At 38.8% G+C, this 20,619-nt stretch overlaps 1 protein-coding gene across 2 annotated transcripts in view; it reads left to right on the top strand.

Moving 5' to 3' along the window:
- radil2a (Ras association and DIL domains 2a) overlaps positions 1-11,538 on the top strand; it is a 32,945-nt gene extending 21,407 nt beyond the window's left edge. The window contains exons 11-16 of one of the 2 annotated variants that reach the window (XM_078269261.1): positions 901-1,045; positions 3,038-3,219; positions 3,367-3,682; positions 8,002-8,132; positions 8,807-8,946; positions 9,062-11,538. In XM_078269261.1, the coding sequence (XP_078125387.1) occupies positions 901-1,045; positions 3,038-3,219; positions 3,367-3,682; positions 8,002-8,132; positions 8,807-8,946; positions 9,062-9,164 (1,017 nt within the window). In that variant the 3' untranslated portion in view covers positions 9,165-11,538. Of the gene's footprint in view, positions 1-900; positions 1,046-3,037; positions 3,220-3,303; positions 3,683-8,001; positions 8,133-8,806; positions 8,947-9,061 lie in introns of both variants that reach the window. The other variant, XM_078269260.1, reaches the window with a different exon arrangement.
- The last annotated feature ends 9,081 nt before the right edge of the window (positions 11,539-20,619 follow it).

The following is a 20,619-nucleotide window of genomic DNA, read 5'->3' as shown; positions in this document are numbered from 1 at the left end:
GAACACAACATCTGAGGAGTTATTTTAGGAGAAAATAGCTTCCAAACATTAAATCTCAGACATAACAGACAGACATTTTTAAATGTCTGCAGTTTATATGCAGCATTTAAACTTCACCTTCTGTTGAGCTTAGTGTGGTGTCTGTGTTATAAGAGAAGGGCAGGGACACAACAACATTTAACTTATGGTTTCTATGGTGGCCCCGGCATGTCTGGCAAAAACCTGCTTCCACCAATTCAACTGTAAACAAACTGAATGAACTATGTAATGTTTGTAGTAATCACATGCCCGTCATGGAAAGTGACTCACTGTTTCCTTATCCTCAAGCTACTTTCTGTAGTTATCAGAATATCAAATATTATCTTTCTCAAGGGTGTCATATTTCATGATAAGAAACCTTAGACACTGAGTGGAGAGATAATGACAAGTTTACACTTCTCGCGCTGTACAGAGTAGAATGACGTGTTCATTTTAATACACTCACCTTTTAATCCAGTGCAGCGTAAACACAGGTATGGAGCTTTGAAGAAAAGCTGCATTGATTTAAAACAACTTAAAGTGCTCCTAATCTGTTTTTCACCAGGGAGAAATATTTTCCCGAGAGGATTTTTTACCACGGTGACAAACTATTTACTAGATCATATAATTGATTTAAAGTACTCGGCATGCAAATGAGAGAGTAGCAATGACTTTGTCTCCTTATATGAAAACAAGCATGATGGGAAAGTACTTGTTTCTCCATCTCAGTCCTTCTCACAATGACTACAAAGAGCTTTTGTGGCTCGTTCTTTAAGATGAAACCATCACTTTTACAATCCTGCATTTTTATTGTTAAGGGGTTTAGAATAAGTTGTTTGCTTCATGTGTCTCAGTGTTCGTTGTTGTTTTATGTCCGTCCAGTCATCCTGGGCTTCTCTCAGGACTGAATTTGCTGCCCTGAACGCTGCTCAGCTTCACCACATGCTGAGGGAGTACAGCTCTGGTAAAGCCTGTCCCACCGGATGGACCCCGTCCCCGGATGATGCAGAGGACACTCTCAGGACGGGTGAGACGCGTACACCATCCTTAAGATAAATGTTTAATTCACAATATTCATCGACAAAAAAAACGTAATTTGCAAATAATTTCATAGTTTGTCATATATCATATATTTTGGTTGGACAAAACAAGCCATTTCAAGACGTCACTGTGGTTTCTGGTAAACTAGGATTGGGATTTGTTTTTAACTTTTTTTTTGACATTTCATGGCGATTAATTCATTAAAGCAACACCAAAGATTCTTTTGTACCTTAAAATAATGTTTTCAAAATCGTTTCAGTGGTTCATCAACTTGTAACAGGGTGAATGGCACTTCTGTATTCACTTTGCGGCCCTCTATCTGCTAAAACCACACTATACAAGTTTGCCAGATCTGTTAGCGGATCTGTAGGTTGAATGAGAGCGGTAATGGACAACTCCGCTTCCAACCTGTAGGGGGACCAAAGAGGAAAAGTGCTTTGGTGTTGCTTTAAAAATAGTCAGGAGATGAACCATAATAAAAATAATTGTTAATTGCAGCTTGAGACTTTTTCTCTCTCTCTCTTTCTGGGTAATATCTTGAATTTGAATAATATAATACATACTCTAGAGTAAATAAATGATTATTCATCATCAGTTAAGTTTACATAACTTAATAAAGGTAACATAAAGGTCTTACAAGTTCATGTGCAGGGTGTTTTTAGTTTTCGTAGATAGAAGTTTGAGGATTTACTCACATGTATTTTAAATATTAAAAATATAGATGAAAATCTGTTTTTAAAACATTAAGAATGCCAACAGACGACCCTGTTGACTGTAAACAGCAGTAACCAGACTCCGTTCAGCAGGAATCTATTGTGCAGCTTGCATGTCCAAACTTGACAGCAGACATGCTTCACTGCACAAGACTTCATATAAACCACAATAACTGTAATAACTGTTCAGAAACATCTATCATAATCTAATGTGCACCTACTTTCTATCAACTTATTATACTTCATCAAGTCTTGTGCAGTTAAATGAGCATTCCTTCTTTTATGTTTCTCTGTTAGACACTTTTGGTTGACTGGGACCATAAGAGATGTGTTGAAAAAAAGATATTAAATAAATAATCATATTTAACTTTTTGAAATATTAAATTATATTAAAAATTCAATTATTAGTAAGAGTTTATTTTATATAGTTTTGGCATCTTACCCAATAGTAGTTTTTTGAATGTATTTCTCTAATGTCACTTCTGCACACAACATTGTGAAATAAAATGTAACATGAAGAAAATTGTCATAGGGAAAAAAATGCCATTTTGAAATAAACATGTCTATAATAAAATAAAGATCTCTAATAAAACAGTTTTTTATAAAGAAATAACCTTATTTTTCTAAAAAAGAAATCTTAAATTATTTCACAATTCATTGATTTATTTTTATATTGAAGACAATTTGTTTGTTTATTTATTTCACACTGGCTTATTTATTTATTTAACACTTTGGGACCCCATAGAGGATGAAAATCCCTTTTTACTTTAATTCACTATTTACTCCTTTTAAAAGTAATCTGGGCTTTTTTTCACCAAAAGTCTGGGGAGAACAAAATCCATGTGATTAATCTTATGTTGTAATTATAATAAAGGTACACCTCCACACTGACACTCACATGCATTTATAAGCGGTAGCCTTCGTCGTAGTCTGTGTGAATAATCCTGTCCGGTCAGTCTGTCTCCACCAATCAGCTTCAGTCCACAGTTTTCTCTCAAATCCACTTCCTCCCAGCAGGACACCCGCCACCTCACGCTCACCTGTTCTCACCTCTTACTTCACTCAGATCGACCTGCTGCGTAAAAAAAACACCATTGACTGATCCTGCAACAGTTGCATCAGCCCTGTACTGTATTTACAGCTTTTAGTTTGGGTTTAACTCAATTACACCAGCTTTACTGAAAAGTTACAGGATTGAATTTCATTAGAAAGCTGTAATAAAGCTTCGGTCGTTTGTTATGGATGACCTCTCTCTCCTCCTGCAGCCGACATCCTGGAGAGCTTTGACAACCACCCACCGCTCATCCTGCCCAGCAGCACCTTTCACCTGGAGCTGGGTAAACCCGTCGTGGAGCCCGCTCTGTTCCAGCAGCTCGGTCATCTGCAGGAGTTCATACGCCAACTCCCCCGCAGTGAAACCCAAGCCGAGCCCGATGCGGAGGAACAGGTAACAAGCTCTCTGACCCAAGAGCAGGAAATGAGACACCTTGAGGTTTATACATCTGGTATTGATTAACTTTATGTTCCTCAGACTCTTAATGGAACGCCCACAGACAGGCAGTCTCTGACCTCACCCTCCGTCAATGTCTTCCAGGACCCTGCCCTTCAGGGGGTCTCTGACCCGGTTACCTGCCCCTCCCCTGAGGCAGACCGGGACCGTAGCCACCCTGCAGAGCCACCTCAGGCCAGAGGATCTCATGGAGACCTGAGCAGCTGTGAGGCAGTCCTGAACCAGAAGCTGAAGAGCCTGGAGCTGCAGAACACCCTCCCAGGACAGGCCGACATGACATACCACAAGAGCCTGGCACTGGACCCGTCCTGCCTGCTGACGCCGCCCAACACCCCTCAGGGTATGGAGTTGGCCGAGCTGGAGGCTGATTTGCAAGAGGGCGCCCGCCAGCAAAAGAAAGGTAACTGAAGACGCAGGACACTTTACTGTTGCTCCCAGTAAATGTAATTTAACAGAGAAACGTTTCAATCCATCAGGGATCTTTAGTCAGGCATTGTCAAGCGAACACCATAGAACTGAATAAACAATGCATACAAATGTAAACATATTCATCACTCAGGTGGTTGTGATCTGCATGTCAATGTACTCTCAGATTGGACCAATCAGAGCAGAGCTGGATAACACTGCCTGATGCTCCCATACAAGGGACAAAGCGTGCCTCTAAGAAACAATATATATATTATACAAGAACATATTCATTCTAATAAACCAGATAAAAGATAATTATCAGAATAGAATATAGAAAAATATAGAAAAAATAATAAATAGAAAATAAAATAAAACATTACTTGGACCAAAAAGGTTTAAATTACAAAAGCAAACTATCAATGGCCCGACATTTGTTAATAGTTACAGGAGGAAAAAAAAAGAAAAGAAATGGGATCTATTACCATGTTTTAGAAAAATAAAAAATAAATTCATATTCATATAAATCTGTTAAAGAAGATCTGTGCATCATGCATACATACAAACCAGTTTGTTCCAACTATTAATGATTTCAAAAAATAATAATTTTCACCTGATGATAAAAAAAAGGCAGAAGATCACCAAAGTCATTAGAATTAATTATCTAGAGAACATGCATATCTGGAGCAAATTGAATGGCAATCCATCCAATAGTATCAGTATAATCAGGAGGATTCATCATCTGGGGAACATGAATCCAATGGTAGTTACAATAAAAATCTTCAGATAAATCAATAATGAAAGCAGTTATTTGTTGAAACTCTCGTGCATACTTTAGAAAATGCATATTAAACCATATATATATATATATATATATATATATATATATAAATTAAAAAAGGTTTTTGGCAAACATGGCGTCACAGATGCTTCTAAGTGTTCCTTTAAAGCCACTGAGAAGCTGGAAAACAACTGAAACCTGGCAACAGAAGATAATAATTGAGTGAGTGTGTACATGTACAAAGAAAACCCTGAAACAAAGAGTCAACCACATGTGATGAGAAAGCTGACAGCATTTTAAAAGGCCCATTCATGGCTTCACTTACACACAGCAGGTTTTGATTCAAATGACTCACAGCTCTGTCACTAAGAATACAGCCGCTTCGCTTCAGACCTTGTCCCCTGTTACTAACGTCTGGAATGAGGTCTACCTTAAAAGCTCGTTCACTTCCTCTGACTGAATCTATTATGGAAAGTATTTAGTGACTTGACCTTCGAGGACCCGCTGCATATTTGTTCCAGGTCCACATAAAGGTAACCCTGACATAAAAGAGGTGGAGCGCGTTCCCAGTCCTCCCTTCATCTTTTCACTGACTCTGGAGGTTGAGGAATTTCAAGTGGGAGGCTGTGCAGGGTGGGCTCGCTCTGCAAAGGAAAGAGGGTTTCCTCTCCCACCCCTATTGTTTTTGGACACCTCTGTCATGAGGTCATCTGTAGGAGGGAGAGGGAGTCAGAGTGAGAGTACTTCACTTTATGTCTAAGGAAATGATACTGCAGCATTTGTGGACCCGGTATCTAAGCCTGAGAGCTGGTGTTACAACATATTTTCACATTATCACATCATTGTATGGATGTTACTTTGTACAAGTGGTTGTTGTTACGTTATTCAGTGTTTGAAAACAGGTGATGGAAAGGCGAAGTACCCAATAATGAATGAGGTATAAAACACGTATTTCACGTATAATCAGATCACATCAGAAAATGGGGACATTAAACCAAAATATACTGCATTTAGATATTGTCAGGTACTTTTCTTTCACCTGATTGAAAGACTGAAAACATAAAATAGCAACAACCGCTTTTTACAAAGGAACATCCGTGCAACAGCGTGGACAAATTGGGTCTCAATCTGGACCCATCGGGCTCTTAAGATTATATCTCACTCAGAAAGTGGAGGCCAGTCAGCTTAGCTTGCTAAGCTTAGATCTGATTCCCACTAGATGAACTTAATTCAGAGAATTAACAATTAGCATTGACATGACATAAACCAGGTGGCTGTCTTGACATATGACATAAAAAAAAAAAAAAATCAAATGGAGAGCGCATATCAATCGTTTTAACAGCTTCTTATTATTCAAAGAGGAAACTGTGTCAATTTATGGTTTCATTTCATCAGAATAAGTGACATGAGTAAATTTCAGTATCGACATCTGTGAAGAAAAATAAGTCAAACTTAAATTTATTCTGTTTGCTAATAACAATTTTGACCAAATAAATACAGGATATATGCTGATTTCTTCATTGATTCATCTTAATTGTTGTGTGGTGTTTTCAGGAGAGAGAAGACTTTTTTATCTAACGAGGCCTGTTGGTCCAGAAGCTCTCCTCAGATCTGAACCAGACCTTCAGAAACCCTTTTCGTCACATGTGATTGTGTGTATTTAAAAGGTTCAACCTGTGTTAATGCGCTCCCTCACAGACCTCCCACTGTTGCTGGGTGCTGCTACAGAAATGGTTTAAAGCCGGAGGATTGTGTTGATCCTAATCAGATGTCTTTACTCTCATTGGTTACTTCTTATATTGTGTTTTCTCTGTTAGTGCTTTTTATTAAAGTCATTTGTTTAAAGGGTTTGAGGATTACATTAAAACAAAGCCATCTGGCACCATCTCTTTATGTACATGCTGTCCTAATTGGCAGTCGTTATTTCCTACAATCTGCACAAGAGGTGCAACAATTAATATTAATCTTCTACTATTTTGATCATCTATTAATCATTATTCAATCAATAAGTCATTTTAAAGAATAAATGTCAAATATTTCACAGTTACCGCCTCTCAGATGTGGGAAATTGCCTCGTTTTTTCAGGTTTATATCATTTTATTTAATATTTGCTTTTAATATATTCTTACTACATAGTAACTACATTTACATACTGTGAATCGTTTTTTGAATCGAGAATCGGTCTTGAATCGAATCTTGAGCCTAAAAATCGATATCGAATCGTGACATTTTCTGAATCGTGCACCCTTAATTTTTTACCTTGTGTATTTTTTTATATATATATATATATATATAGATCAAATGCATTAAATTGACATTTTGAAGGTAGTTTTGGCCAAGCTTTCAGCTATTGTGGAAACCATGGAATTAGTTCATTTAGTTTCCACCCTGATGGGAACCCTGTGTATATCATCCCACCATGTGGAGCCAAACCTTGGCCTCCAGTGTATCTACCTCTGTGGTTTTGGCTAAACGACAAATGTTATTTTGAAAGTTTGGTAATCCTTTAATCTGGCCCCAAGAATTACAGAGAGGTGGTGATGTCAGGAGAGAAAAGAGCAGTGGCCGATCCGTCATGGGAATTTACAGTTGGGTTGGTGCGTGGAATCTTAATCGGTGGAGGCATTGTTCGGGACAGGTCCTGCGTGGGGGGCAGACAGGCTGCATGTTGGGAAAAGGCAGGGGGAGGTGGGGGTGATGGTGGAGCAGGAGCTGCAGGGGTGGGAACTGGTTTTTTTCTTGTTTGTTTTTTGGGAATGCTACTGTTGCTGCGTTGTTGTCGTGACAGGACGAAACACACGAGGAAGACAGGAAGTCCCTGTTACAGCAGCGCAGCATGCTAACCTGTCTGCAGCTAACAGGTCTGATTTCAGGCAGCTCAGCAGATCATTTCAAAATGTAAAGACTTCATCCAATGTGGACCAAAGCTGGGTTTACTGTCTGGAGAACAAGATTATGAAAAATGACGTTGAGTGTGCGGTTCTTGAAATTGAGAAAAAAGTGTTGCACACTCTGGCTTCATGTGCATATCTCTATTTATTCGGAAGACGTTTCGGCCCTCAGACATCGTCAGAATAAATGGAGATATGCATATGGAGCCTCACACCTCATCACAACCCTTTGCGTTACTTTTCTAGATTATATAGTTTGCTGTTCTGCCACCACTTTGTATTTTAACATGATTATTTTTCAACATTGTTATTTACACATACATATTGTAGCATAATGTACATAGTTGTGTATACTTATTTCCTATTTCTATTTTTCTTATAATTTCTCTATGTTTATATTTCTATTCTATAAAGGGAGCAACTGTAATGCAACCCAATCCCCCCAGTTTATAGGACAACTCTTAATTTTTTATCTGTAACATGACATTTTAATCGTCGAAAGGCAGCTAGTCCCTGTATCAATACAGATCTATTTATTGTGGTCCACACAACAACACTGATCTGGTCTATTTTGGGTATTTGAGTATTTACACCACCACTTTGTTCTGATGTGAGCATGTGTTTCTCTGTTTGTTTGTTCAGCCAGTGGATGTGCTGAGAGGAAGACGGAGAATGTAGAAGAAAAAGAAGAAGAAGAAGACAGGGAGGAAGTGTTCACGGTGGAGCTTCACAGAGGACCTCATGGTCTCGGCCTGGCGCTCGTGGACGGGATGGTACGACACCTTCTTCCTTCTTTATCCGGCATTCACTCTTCTTCTTCTCTCTTTCATAACATTGATTCAGTTCCAACTATTTGCAGTTACAGTAGTGTAAGATTAAATTGAAAAGGCCAACCTTTATCTGGATTGTTTAAGATCAGCAGCCATGTGGGTTTGTATGTTTTCACACCGTTTAATCCGGACAGAAAAACCTGCCTCAGATCTGATGAAGACTAATGAGATTATATAAGACTGTAAACTCAAGGGATTTCAACTCAACAGACTGGAACTACAAATCTAATCTGACTAAATGTTCTTACTGACTAAAGGGGATGTCATTGTGCTTTTCCTCTTTCTGCTCAGTGTTCTTGAACTTTAAATAAAAAACCACTAAATAGATTCGTAGGAAGCAAACACTGTGACACAGACAACTGAAGCTCTATTTCTAGTTCTCTGTGAGGCTGTACTATGAGCTATGTACATGCTAACAGGCTAACATGCTCATACAGTAATTAGAATGCTGTTCTCCAATATTTCAGTCTGGACCAAAAGGGTTGACCCACAGTAACGCTGGCAGCATGACTAAAAAGGAGTATTTCAGTACACACTCTGGCTGCTGTTTGTCTCTCTAAATGCGTCCATAACTGTCAATAATCTGTGACTTTGTTCACTTGTTTGATATTATATAGAAAACGCCGCTGAAGATAAGCGGCATTTATGTGAAGTCCGTGGTTCCCGACTCACCTGCCGCTCAGTGTCAGAAACTGAGAACTGGCGATCGCATCCTGGCTGTTAACGGCATCAGTGTAGTCGGTATGGAGTATAACATGTAAGTCTTAAAGTGCATTTTAAAGTACACACAGGTCTGCATATATTAGTCTGATCCCTTCTTCCTGTAACTGCTTGTTTACAGCTTGTTGTGTGTCTCTCTGTTTTCATCTTAGTGGTAGAGAACTGATCCGATCATCAGGAGACTCTCTCAGACTGCTGGTGGCCAAAATCGACTCAAAGACGGGCAACAGGAGCTCGGCTACGACTAAATGCTGAAGGAAGAGCTGTGTGTGGACGATCAAGTGCAATTGGGAATACTGTGGGACGTTTGGTTCCTCTTACCTGCTGCATCCACAGTCAGTATATCTCACAGGATTAAGGAGAAACACAACCTGCTTCTGTTTTCAGTGCGTCGAGACAATCAACCCAAAGCAGCAGGACTGACTCGAGACGGAGGACATGGTCAAGTTTTTAAAAGCTCATTTTGCTGTCACAGCTCCTTTCTGCCCTATAAACAAACTCTGCGTCGGGCTCGACTCCACACTCATAAACGTTGAGGCTTTGGCGGTGTGGAAAAGTAGCAGTTGTGAAACATCTATTTGAATGTCTGAGTACACAGTATTCTGTCTGAAGAGCTTCATCGAGCTGCTCCAGGATCAAGATTTCATGTCTGGCAACAACTGGAATTATTCATTAATTAAATTATGGCTATTTTGTTATTTTATAACAGTGAAACAGTTTATTTTACAATGAAAGAACCTCCATTTTACCCCCTTTTGTTAGAAAGTCTTTACTCATTTCAATTTCTTTACACAAGTAAAAGATCTGTCATTGGGCATCATATGTGGACAAATATATTTGTTAATATTCTGTCTTTTGAACATATTTCTAGAAATTTCAAAACAAGGAAAACCATATTGAGATGAAGAGGAATTATCTCAACTTACCGGGAGATTTTTTGTTGTTGTTTTGAGGAAAAAACTAGTCGGAAAATATGATTTTCTCTCTTGCATTTCAGCAGTTGTTCATTTTCATTGTGGCCTTCAGAGCTTCGCACACATCTTTCCACTGTGAAAGCTCAACTTTTATATGGCATGAAAGTATTGTTCTGTTACAGCAGCAGGCAAAGTGATGGGTAACACGAAATGTCCAGGATTAAACAACAAAAATCATTAGACAGTCATGTAAAAACCTTTAACCTGCAATATTGTATGCATTTAAACAAACGGGAGGGTTACAAGTTCCTTTTTCTTAAGCTGCTGTAATCAATATTTTTTTTATCAGTGAAACACGATAAAACGTAATTTATTTTAACAGTGAATCACATGACTCATGCTGCATTCACACTGACTGCATTTTCGGCAGCGCAATTACATACAAAGTCAATACAAAGACACGAATAGATAGAACAGCCTAAAATGCATCCTTCGCTTAGTCACGTCCTTCGCGTTTTCGCATGAGTTGAAGTTGAATTAGAAGTCGAGCGAGACATTTGCGTGACGCTGTGTTGGCGAAAGCCTATCAGTTTTTAGACGTTGAATCAGAAGTGGAGGAACACATTATTGTAGCTGTCTGTGGGCATCCAGAGCTCTATAGTACCCTATTGTTTACAGAGACAAAGAAGAAAAAGAAGCTTTCTCGGGGAAAAGTAAGTAGGGGAAGTTGGACTGCCTGGTTCTGAAATGATGTGTATGTTGTTGTGTTGATGCAGCAATGTTAGCGAAGCCCTGATCGATCCAAACTTTATTTAGAAAACAAGCATTTTAAATGTTTGCTTGTCGTCTTGCAGACAGACCTGACAAAGTATGAATTCAGACTTTTTACAAATCAGCATCATTGTTACAGTATTTTGGCCTCCTTTTGATCCATTTATTGCAATTAAAAAAACAACAAAATCCGTATCTCAAGTAGCGTTGAAAACGGCTGTCATGCACATGTAATGTTTAATTCCTGTAAGTAAGTAAGTAATGCAATTAAACCCAAATGAATCTAATATGATCCCGCCATCAAACTTAAAGTGACGCGAATATTCAGAGAAATAGCTGTAAAAAGCCACTGTACACGACCTGCTCAGCAGCAAACATCAGACAGACACAGTTAGAGACTAGCTGGTGAACAGAGTGGAGCATTTAGCAGCTAAAGACACATTATAAAGAGATATTTCCCTCAGGAGATGGTAGAGACCAAAATCTGAGCTAAAAAAAGAGAGACATTTGGACTTCCATCCATCAGGTGGACAGAGGTGTTTCCAGGCTTTATGCTTAGCTTCATACTTACCCTACAGACATGAAAGTAGTATCAATCTTCTCATCTAACTGTCAGCAAGAAAGCAAATAATGTTGTTCCGTTAAAGCCTTTCTGTCGGAGGTTTGGGCCCAAATCATAAAACATCTCAGAGTTACTCATCTGAGATCAGCTTATATGAAAAAAAAAAAACATCAGCAGATATGTTGTAATATGTTTAACACTGTAAAACAACAAACTGCTGCAGCCCTCATCTGAAGTCTGTCCGTATTTTCATCCCAAATGTGTTAAGTAAAGTTCAAATATATTGATAAACAGTATTATTCACAGTATTTTGTAATATTTATATTGCGCAGTATTTTTGAGACTATGTAATAAATATTATTTTGACTTTGAAAACCTTGAATGCTTTCTGGTTATTCTGTCTTTGTGTTTAAACCTTAAAACACTCCTATAATGCATGTTTGTAAGTGTTTTGGAGTAAACTACGTCTGCAGCAGGAATCTAAAAGTATGGCCGGGTGGAGCAGCAGGGAAGCTGCTGGGTGTGTCGGCACGCTTTAGTGGCCGCCACCAGCCGCTGTTTATAGCTACTCTGTGGTTTCCACTAGCCAAGCACTTTCCACTGACTCCAGCAAAGCACAGCTCAGCCTCTGTGGACCCCTGAGGCCTCAATTAAAAACTGCTTTATATCGGTATGAAAGTTGTAACATGTTGCACACTGTTATTTGAATGTGAACACATCTGAGAGTTTAAAGTGCAAACAAGGTGCTGAGTGTGAGGCTTTCTGACATACTGTAGGAGTTCAGCTTTATGTTTACACTGCAGGCTTTTAATGCTCAGGTCTGAACTGCTGCTCACATTATATCAGTATACTCATATTCATGTATCCATACAGAAGACATCACATGTGTAACATTTCTCTTCATCTCCACCAGTTAGCTTCTTCATCTTCTGTGTTCTCCAAGTGCCTTTTAACCAGTTAAACGCCACATGGCCCACATGCAGCTTGTTATGAAAAAGGCAAAACGTACACTGTAGAAGTACATTTACTCTTGTACAAATTTGAGGTAAACTAGTACTTTACTTGAGTCTTTTCTTTTAGTGCAACTTTATACTCCTACTCCACTACATCGCAGAGGTAAATATTGTACTTTATACGCCACTACATATGTCTGACAGCTTTAGTTAGACAGTTTTTTATCCCCTTCCTGTCAGGTGAATACCACGGATCTCCAGGAGTGTTAATGTTGAATGTTTGTGATAAACTGAAGGATTTTCCTTTATGTTTTGAGGAAATTTGCCTACTTCTTAAGCGAAAAAACCTCTTATTTAGCTTAAACGCTACAGATGACGGATCTTTTTTGCTCCTTTTTTAGAGCCAACAAGAATTTGCATAAAAGCCAATACTCATGAATTGCTGTCGAGGTGTAAAGACCATTTCAAACTAAATATAAAAAAAATGTATATTGGATATAGTTATCAACCCTGCCTTTAATGTAGCACTCATTTTAATCCAGAAACATATATATTAGTAAAACACTAACAGGGAACACTTTACTGCACAATGAATACTTTTACTTTTCATACTTTTAGTACATTTTGCTGAATGCAGTTTGAATGCATGCCTTTTACTCGTAGTGGAGTCATTTTTACAGTTAGTACTTTTACTGAGTAAAGGATCCGATTACTTCTTCCACCACTTTCCAAAATATCTCCTCCCATCATCACACCTGAGTAGAGATGCAATTAGTCAAGTTAAGTGAAAACACCTGTGTGGGTGAGCAGAGCCTCTAACTCAGTGCAGCTCGTGTTTCAAGTTTCCAAAAATGTGAAATATTTCGTGTTGAATTACAGAGCCACTGGACAAACATTATCTACTTAATGTAATAGTGCAGTTATAAAAAAAAATATATATATATATATTTTTTTTTGGGGGGGTTCGGGCTTTTAAACAATCCCCAGGTTAACTTATTTTTTCATTTTTAACATAAAGATATCTTGTTAATTGACAATGTACCTACAGCATTATACTTCATTTTATGGATATGTTTAGGTTACGGTTAGGTAAAGATCAGGGTCTTGGCTTGATACAAGAAAAATCCACAGTGACCGCCAGAATCTTTCACTAATCTCAACCTAAGTCCTCCTGTTGCCTAAACCAAATTAGTATCATATCATTGTGATTTCTGGAGGCAGGGTTTTGATCCTAATTGCACAAAAGCTAAAGCTAAACACATGTAGGAATGGCAACCTGAACAAGCATCCTCACTTTCCCAGAACTAAACAATCAGTCACACCTGCTTACAATTAACCAGAGAACACTTTGTAATCTGTGAAGAGAGAAAAGACACAGGAAAGAGATTTTAGAGGCCCTATGAAAGTACATTTAATCTTGATATTCACCTTTATCAGTTCATCTTCCCATTAAACTATTGTGTATTTTTATTTTTAAGTTCTTTAAAGGTATACAAATGTTTTAAAAGTGGTAATTTACCCGTTTTATTCAAGATTAAGACATAAAAATGCTTTTTTTAATTAACTTGTTTTTTAATCAATAACAAAATAATTGTATTCAGATACAAAAGCAACCCCATGCAGCTTTTTTGATCAGATCTTGGAAAATGGAATATGCACACTGCACTGTGACATAATTGACTAGAAACAACTATTTTCTACAGCCATGCAGGTCTGTGAGGCTGTACTTTGAGCTAATATTAGCACACCAACAGTTTTTCCTTGGCTCAGGCCCAGTAGTTTTTCCGTAACCCTGCTAACAAACAAACAGACAAACGGAGCCAAAAACATGACCTCCTTGGCAGAGGTAATTAGCACTAAACTCCATGACAGCTGAGGATGATGAGAATGTCGTTAGTTTTGCAGGTATTTGGTCGTAAACCAAAGTGTTACACATTACAACTTTGAAGTTCAGGGAGTTAAGGGATCAACAAAATTATTACAATCCATCCTGAAGTGAACATTAATGTCTGCACCAAATTTCATGGCAATCCAAACAGAAGTTGTGGAGACATTTTACTCAAAAACCATTAACGTTAACCTCATGGGGGTACTAGAGGAAAAGTCAGTAGAATTCATCCAAAGTCACCAAAGTCAGTAGGATTCATCCTCTGGGGAACATAAATGTGTTTACTAAATTTCAAGCAACTTCATCAAATAGTTGAGATATTGGGACGGCCCAGCGTCTCTAAATATAGCATTGCTAAAAACACTAACTTATGGACAGGGGCCACTCTTAACGGCAGCAGCGTGTGGCATTGATCTGAAGTAGTGGTCACAGTTGAGGATGGGGCAGTCTGTTAACAGCAGGCTGTAGTCGTAGTACACAGTGTACTCTGGAGGATTTCCCTCTGGCCCTCCTCTGAAGCCACACTCCTCCAGGAGGCTCTCTGGGAGCAGGCGGGCCTCCTCTGTGGGCAATCTGCTCCGGAAAACCTCCAGCCTGGAGGTCTGGATCCCAACCCGGTCCTGGATCATCCTGATCAGACTGAAGACTCTGCTGCTGCTCAATAAATCCACCTCAAAGTTTCCTGGATGAGCTGCAGCGCCATTGAAGGGGATCAGTCTGACACTCAGACGGACAAACCTGTTGGTTAAAATCAGACTTTTAGATCAGAATTCAATTTATGTGGTTGTTTCTAGGGTTTTTATAGGCTAGTTTACATGTTTGCTTTGAAATAAGACTCACATGAAGCTCTTTAAGAATATGCCTGAAATTCTAGGTGATACAAATCAACGTGACCTGACATATGTTCATGTCTGTTTTATAATTCACTTCACATTGTGCATGTTCAAGGTAAATCAAAAAGAGCAAAGAAAAATGGAAATACTTGTGTAAATGTACTTGCACCACTGGTGACAAAGTTTTTACCCGACAGGACTGATGATACTTTCAGTTATTATACAATATCTATATAGTTAGTGATTGAATGAGTACAATTTACAATGTTTCTCTTGGAAATGTGGTGGAGAAAATGCAGCAGTAGTAGTCATCGTATCCACAAATGAAATTTTTTTGAACAAATGCCTAAATTTACTTAGCTACTTCTCACTTCTTAAATATTAGTTCCAGTAATAACAATGACATGGTGGTAAACTACGAGTGTGTACTACACTGACAATATGAAAGTAAAGTGCAAGTACCTTGGTTTGTATTTTGAATTAATAATCTAAATCTGGAAAGTAACTTAAGTTGTCAAATAAATGTAGTAAATTAAAAAGTAAAATCCCTCTGAAGTAAAGTAAAAGTATAATGCAGAATAAAATGGAAATACAAGTAGCTTAAAATGTACAGCATTTGAGTAAATGTACTTAGTTACTTTCCACACACACGCATGCAAACGTGCACGCGCGCACATACACACACACACACACACACACACACACACACACACATACAAAACAATGATGGCACTTGTGTAAAGGTTGTGTTGAGGTCTTCTTTGTTTACGTAGCTGTTGAGGCGACATGTTGTCCTGCAGTTAAAGGAGGTGATCAGTGTGATTTACTGCTGAAAGCTGAGGCTCAGAAATAACTGAATGCTTCACCTCACACATGGACGTTTGGTCTGAATGTCGACTCAGCCTCAAGTCATGAGAAAGAAGAGACTGGTCTGGGATGTAGTTTATGACTTTTGCTCGAGGTGGAGCTAGTTATACATCAGACTGGCAATACCTCATCCAGAAAAGGCTCTTATAACCACACACTATACTGTATATACAGTATATTTACCCCAGAGGGTTAAGTACTTAAGTAAATGTACTCAGATCTTCACACGTGTGTTACTGTAATGCACATAAGGTACCTCCTTTCATTTTCAGGGTTTAACAGTTGATCACATCTTGATTTCTGAGTGTCGTTCTCTGTGTCATCACACCGTCTGTGAAGACAAAAAGACAGAAAAACACAGTCAATAAGAATAAAAAAAGATACTTAAACAAAAAGAAATAGTTTATTTTACCTCAGTCTTTGCACTTGTCTGCTCAAGTCTCGATAACTGATCATGTCGTTGGCGGTCTTCAGCTGCTGAGTCAGCATGTGGAGCTGAAACTGCTGACAAGCGACGTCCAAGTTCATCAGACCTGCAGCCACATAAATAAGTAATAATGGAGTTTATGTCACTGTCAGTAGTTTAAACAAATCTGTTCATGAAATGTTGCAACAGTCAACCTAACTTATACTTGTGATGTGAAGCTCATGAACACATCAAAGTCGGAAGCCTGATTTCCTCAGGAAATAGGACAATCCAAAGAGCACGTGAATGCAGCATTTGAACAAGGGTAGGGTACATAATCAGTTTGTGCTCTTTATGTGGCAACCTGACATAATTTGACCTTTTATGTTTTTGCTTGTAATTGCTATTACAAGAAGTGAGGAGAGATGCCCTCAAGTCTCTGAGCTAGAGTCCAAGTCAAGTCTCAAGTCTTTGAGCTACAGTCCACATATTTGCACTCAGATCTTCTTTTGTCTGGGCCTTGTTGTATGAAGTTTTTAAAGCCGAAGCTTCTGATGAATGGCGCAGCAGCTGCCGGTGCGGCCAACATGTTTGTTGTCCTCTCTCACGTGTGGCCGCGCGCAGCAGATACGTTGCGTATTACGTGTTACGTACATAGGTTATAGGTTACCCTGGGAGGGAAATTACCTTCAGCTCATCAAACTTTTCCTAAAAATAAAGATTGTTTACGAGTCCCGCATCTTGAGTCCAAGTCAAGTCTGAAGTCTTTTGAGGAGTCAAGAAGTCACTGTGTGTGCGACTTAAGTGCAACTCGAGTCCGAGTCTCAAACTCGAGTCCCCATCTCTAGAAGTAAGCCATATATATGTATGTTGGTCTTTGTGTGTTTTCAGAGTTGAAAGCTGTGGCTGCCTTGTGTGTTTTCTGTTTGTAGGGATATTTATTGATGAGTTCTCTTGCTTTTTTGAAAAGAGTTGATTCCCAATGAATCACATTCTGCCCCTCAAAGGTATTATCCTGCACTTCTTGGAGCTCCTCAAACAACCTTTAGTACAAGAGTAGGCTATAGTTTACCCAGACAAAAAGAACATTGTCCTGGTTTTGTTACCCAGAGCTGCTCTTATCCGCGAGGCGGATAAAAGGAAATGACTCACAGTACCCTCCATGAATACTTCAGTACAACCACACTGTGGCATTTGAGTAATACTGACCCACATATCTCTTTCTAATCTCTTTGTTTCTTCAGGATTGTCTTTATTTGACATTCAAAGGAGCTGGGACAGACACTGAAGTCTGTTGAGAAAAATGAGGAGAGCATTTTCAACGTGAGCTCACGGATGTTGGCGTTTGAAACCATAAATTACAGAAAATACTGTAATTGTTTCCAGAAGAGGAAGCTTGTTGAGACTTTTGGGGTTGAAGCTGCAGAGAGAAGACATATTACCCAGGTAGAAATCTTTCAGGTTGACTGATCCACTTCCGTCTGCATCACTGTGTCTGAACAGCTCGTCCACCTGCAGCTGATGGTCTGAAAACCACAGAGTCATCTCAGACAGGAAGCTCTCAAACTCCGGCTGGTTGGACCTGAAGGACCGAGACGTTTCGTCCATGGAGACCTTTAAAACATGTTTCAGACACATCACTTGTGATGATAAGTTTTAAACAGTTTACTAAACACTATGGATAGGGTTTAGGGATAGGGCTAGTCAAATTTCCCATCAAGCCTTCAACATCTGATTATATCAAGTAGCTTGATAATAATGTAACAAGATTTCTAGATTCTGTGCACAGTGGTTGAGCTAAATGTTAACATGACAATACAAATAAATGTCATAAACGTATAAACTAGCACTTAACACAAAGTACAGCCCATGCTAACATCAGCATGCTGATGACAATGCTAGCATGCTGATGTTTAGCAGGTAGCCTATACGGTAATGTTAACTGTGATTACAATCTTAGTTTAGCGTGTTAGCATGATGATATTTGCTAATTAATACTAAACATAAAGCTGAGGCTCATGGTAATGTAGTTTTGCAGTTATTTAGTTACAAATCAAAGTGTTGGACAAACTGAAATGCTGACCTGGATTACTAAAGTTATAAAAAAGTTATACTAAAAATCCTAAGGACCAATTGATATGACAATACATCCAATAGTTGTAGTAGTTAAATGACAAAGTAATAGTTCAATATTTTGGAGAAAGCACTTATATTTGCTTTGATGCTGAGAGTTAGATGAGAAGAAGATTGATACAACTCTTATAAGTATGAAGCATCACCCGGCAAACAAGTAGATTAGCTCAGCACAAAGACTGGCAACAGTTGGGAGAAAGATAGCCTGGCTCAAACCAGAAACATTGAACTTTTTTTTTTGCTTTATACTTCACATTTTCATGCTGTTTTTTGGTGAGTTTTCGGGCCCGCTGCTTTTTCTTCTTCATGTTGTCCTGCATGTGAAATGTCTCATCCAGAAAAAGGAAGGAAGCAGCACTCAGCTCTGTGTTTACAGTAGATAGGAGGTTGTCAGTCAATCTGTAATCACTATGGAAGAACAGATGAAATACTTCATACTGGAGGTAGAATCACTGGAAGTTGTATTTTTCCACGAACCTACAGTAGCCTACAGTTCAAAGTATCAGTTTTACACTATCAATAAAAGAAGATGTAAATGGCCATTTTTAAGAATTCTGTAAGCTAACCATGTCAACTGTTTCACTTTTAGCTAACTAATTTAACTGTTTATCCCTGTTCTCACCAAAATAAGGTATGACAGATCTGTTTATTAGCAGATTCCTGGATGTGTATTCTGTTACTAAACCTGTTCTATGTTGACCAATGACTGGACACGCACCACAAAAAGGTTAAAATCTGCACACACCCTGTTTTATGGTGCAGTTAAGAGATAAATCCTGCTCAGCCCCAGATACCACACATTACAGCAACAGAGTGACACAATAAGGAAAGAATAGCCACGATGGTTTTGTGATTGCTCATTCTTCCTGCTCATCTTAAACAATGAAGGCAGGAAACATAACCATGATGACCAGTTCAGCATGACGAGGGTGAGTGTGCTGCTCACTGCTGTCTCTGGCTTCCTCAGGCCCAGTCCCATTCCCAGTTCATGTCCCAGTACCAGTTCTGGGAGCTGGGAGGAGGGGGGGTTCCTGAGATCCAGCCCCTCCCTCAGACACAGACAGGAAATCCCGTCTGGAGACAAAGGTATACGAGGAAAGACAAGATATGGAGGAGAGCTAGTCAGGATGCCTCTGAGTCTGATTTACTGACAGCAGTGAAGGATGTACTCTTTTATAATAGACAAGACTTACTGTGTGAGTTTATGTACAATATCTGCATGGCTGAATGAGTAAAATGTACAACATTTCTCTCAGAAAAGTGCTGGATAAAAGGTGGTATTAGTAGTAGTAGCCTACCAAAATGAACATTTTCAAATAAAGCACATTTAGTTTGCTAATTGCCCCTTCGGAAGAATGAAAGTTGTAGCAATAATTCTGAGATGGTGGCACAGTTTGTACTTTTACACTGATAATATTGCTTGCACTGATAGGCCTACATAGAAGTCGTTGTTGTTCCCAGTCTCTGTAATATGCTGAAATCCTGTTGAGAATCAAAAAACTTCTGAAACAGCTGAATAAACTCAGTCAACTGTGAATAAAAAGAGCTTGAAAAAACAAAAAAAACAAATATGATTCTGACAGAAAACACAACACACTTCCTTTGATGACTGATGTCTTTCATCTTTGCTCTTATAAGATTCTTCCTCTCATGCATATTTTATGCCTCTAGAACAGGCAGATCACTTCAAAGTGGACTTCAGGTTTTACAAACCAAACGGAGAACCACAGGTGTGCTCTTGGCATGTGGAGAAGAAAGTGGGGGGTGGGGTCGGGCACATTTATTTTTACCCTGAGTGCCAAAGTGTGCACTCATGCGACATGAAATTTAAGAACAGTTTCCGACATTCACTCATGCAGGACTTGATGCTCTTAACAAACTTAACAAAGCTGCAGCAAGGCGTGCTGGAAGAAGTGTTCAGATCATTTACTTAAGCAGCAAATAAACACTGTAAACATACTCCAATAAAAGTGGAAATCCTGCATTGAAAATCATACTCAATTTGAAGTAAGTAAGTAAGTAAATTTGGTAAGTTTTGTTAGCAAAATGTACTTTAAGTAGCAAAAGTAAAACTGTTGCTCTAACATTGATGCATCCGTATTAACAATCTAAAAATGTCATATAATAATATATCAGCCACTGCAGTACGAGTACAAGTATCTCAAAGCACTCTGTTTCCTCCACAGTGACCCCCCACTTTGTATGGATGTGATGATTAATGCTTGATCTGCTGCCACTTGCTCTGCCCCCCCCCCCGTCTTTTTTTTTTTAATGTATGGTGCAAAGCTATATCATATCTAATATATCTAATATAAGGAACTGGTCGAATGAAATCAATCAATCAATCAATCCAAAATTTCAACAGTGTCAGAATAAATTATCA

Source organism: Sander vitreus, chromosome 15 (assembly GCF_031162955.1).
Source record: "Sander vitreus isolate 19-12246 chromosome 15, sanVit1, whole genome shotgun sequence".
In the NCBI taxonomy this organism is placed as follows: domain Eukaryota; kingdom Metazoa; phylum Chordata; class Actinopteri; order Perciformes; family Percidae; genus Sander; species Sander vitreus.
Note: the sequence above shows the minus strand (reverse complement) of the source record. Positions and strands in the feature narration are given on the sequence as shown.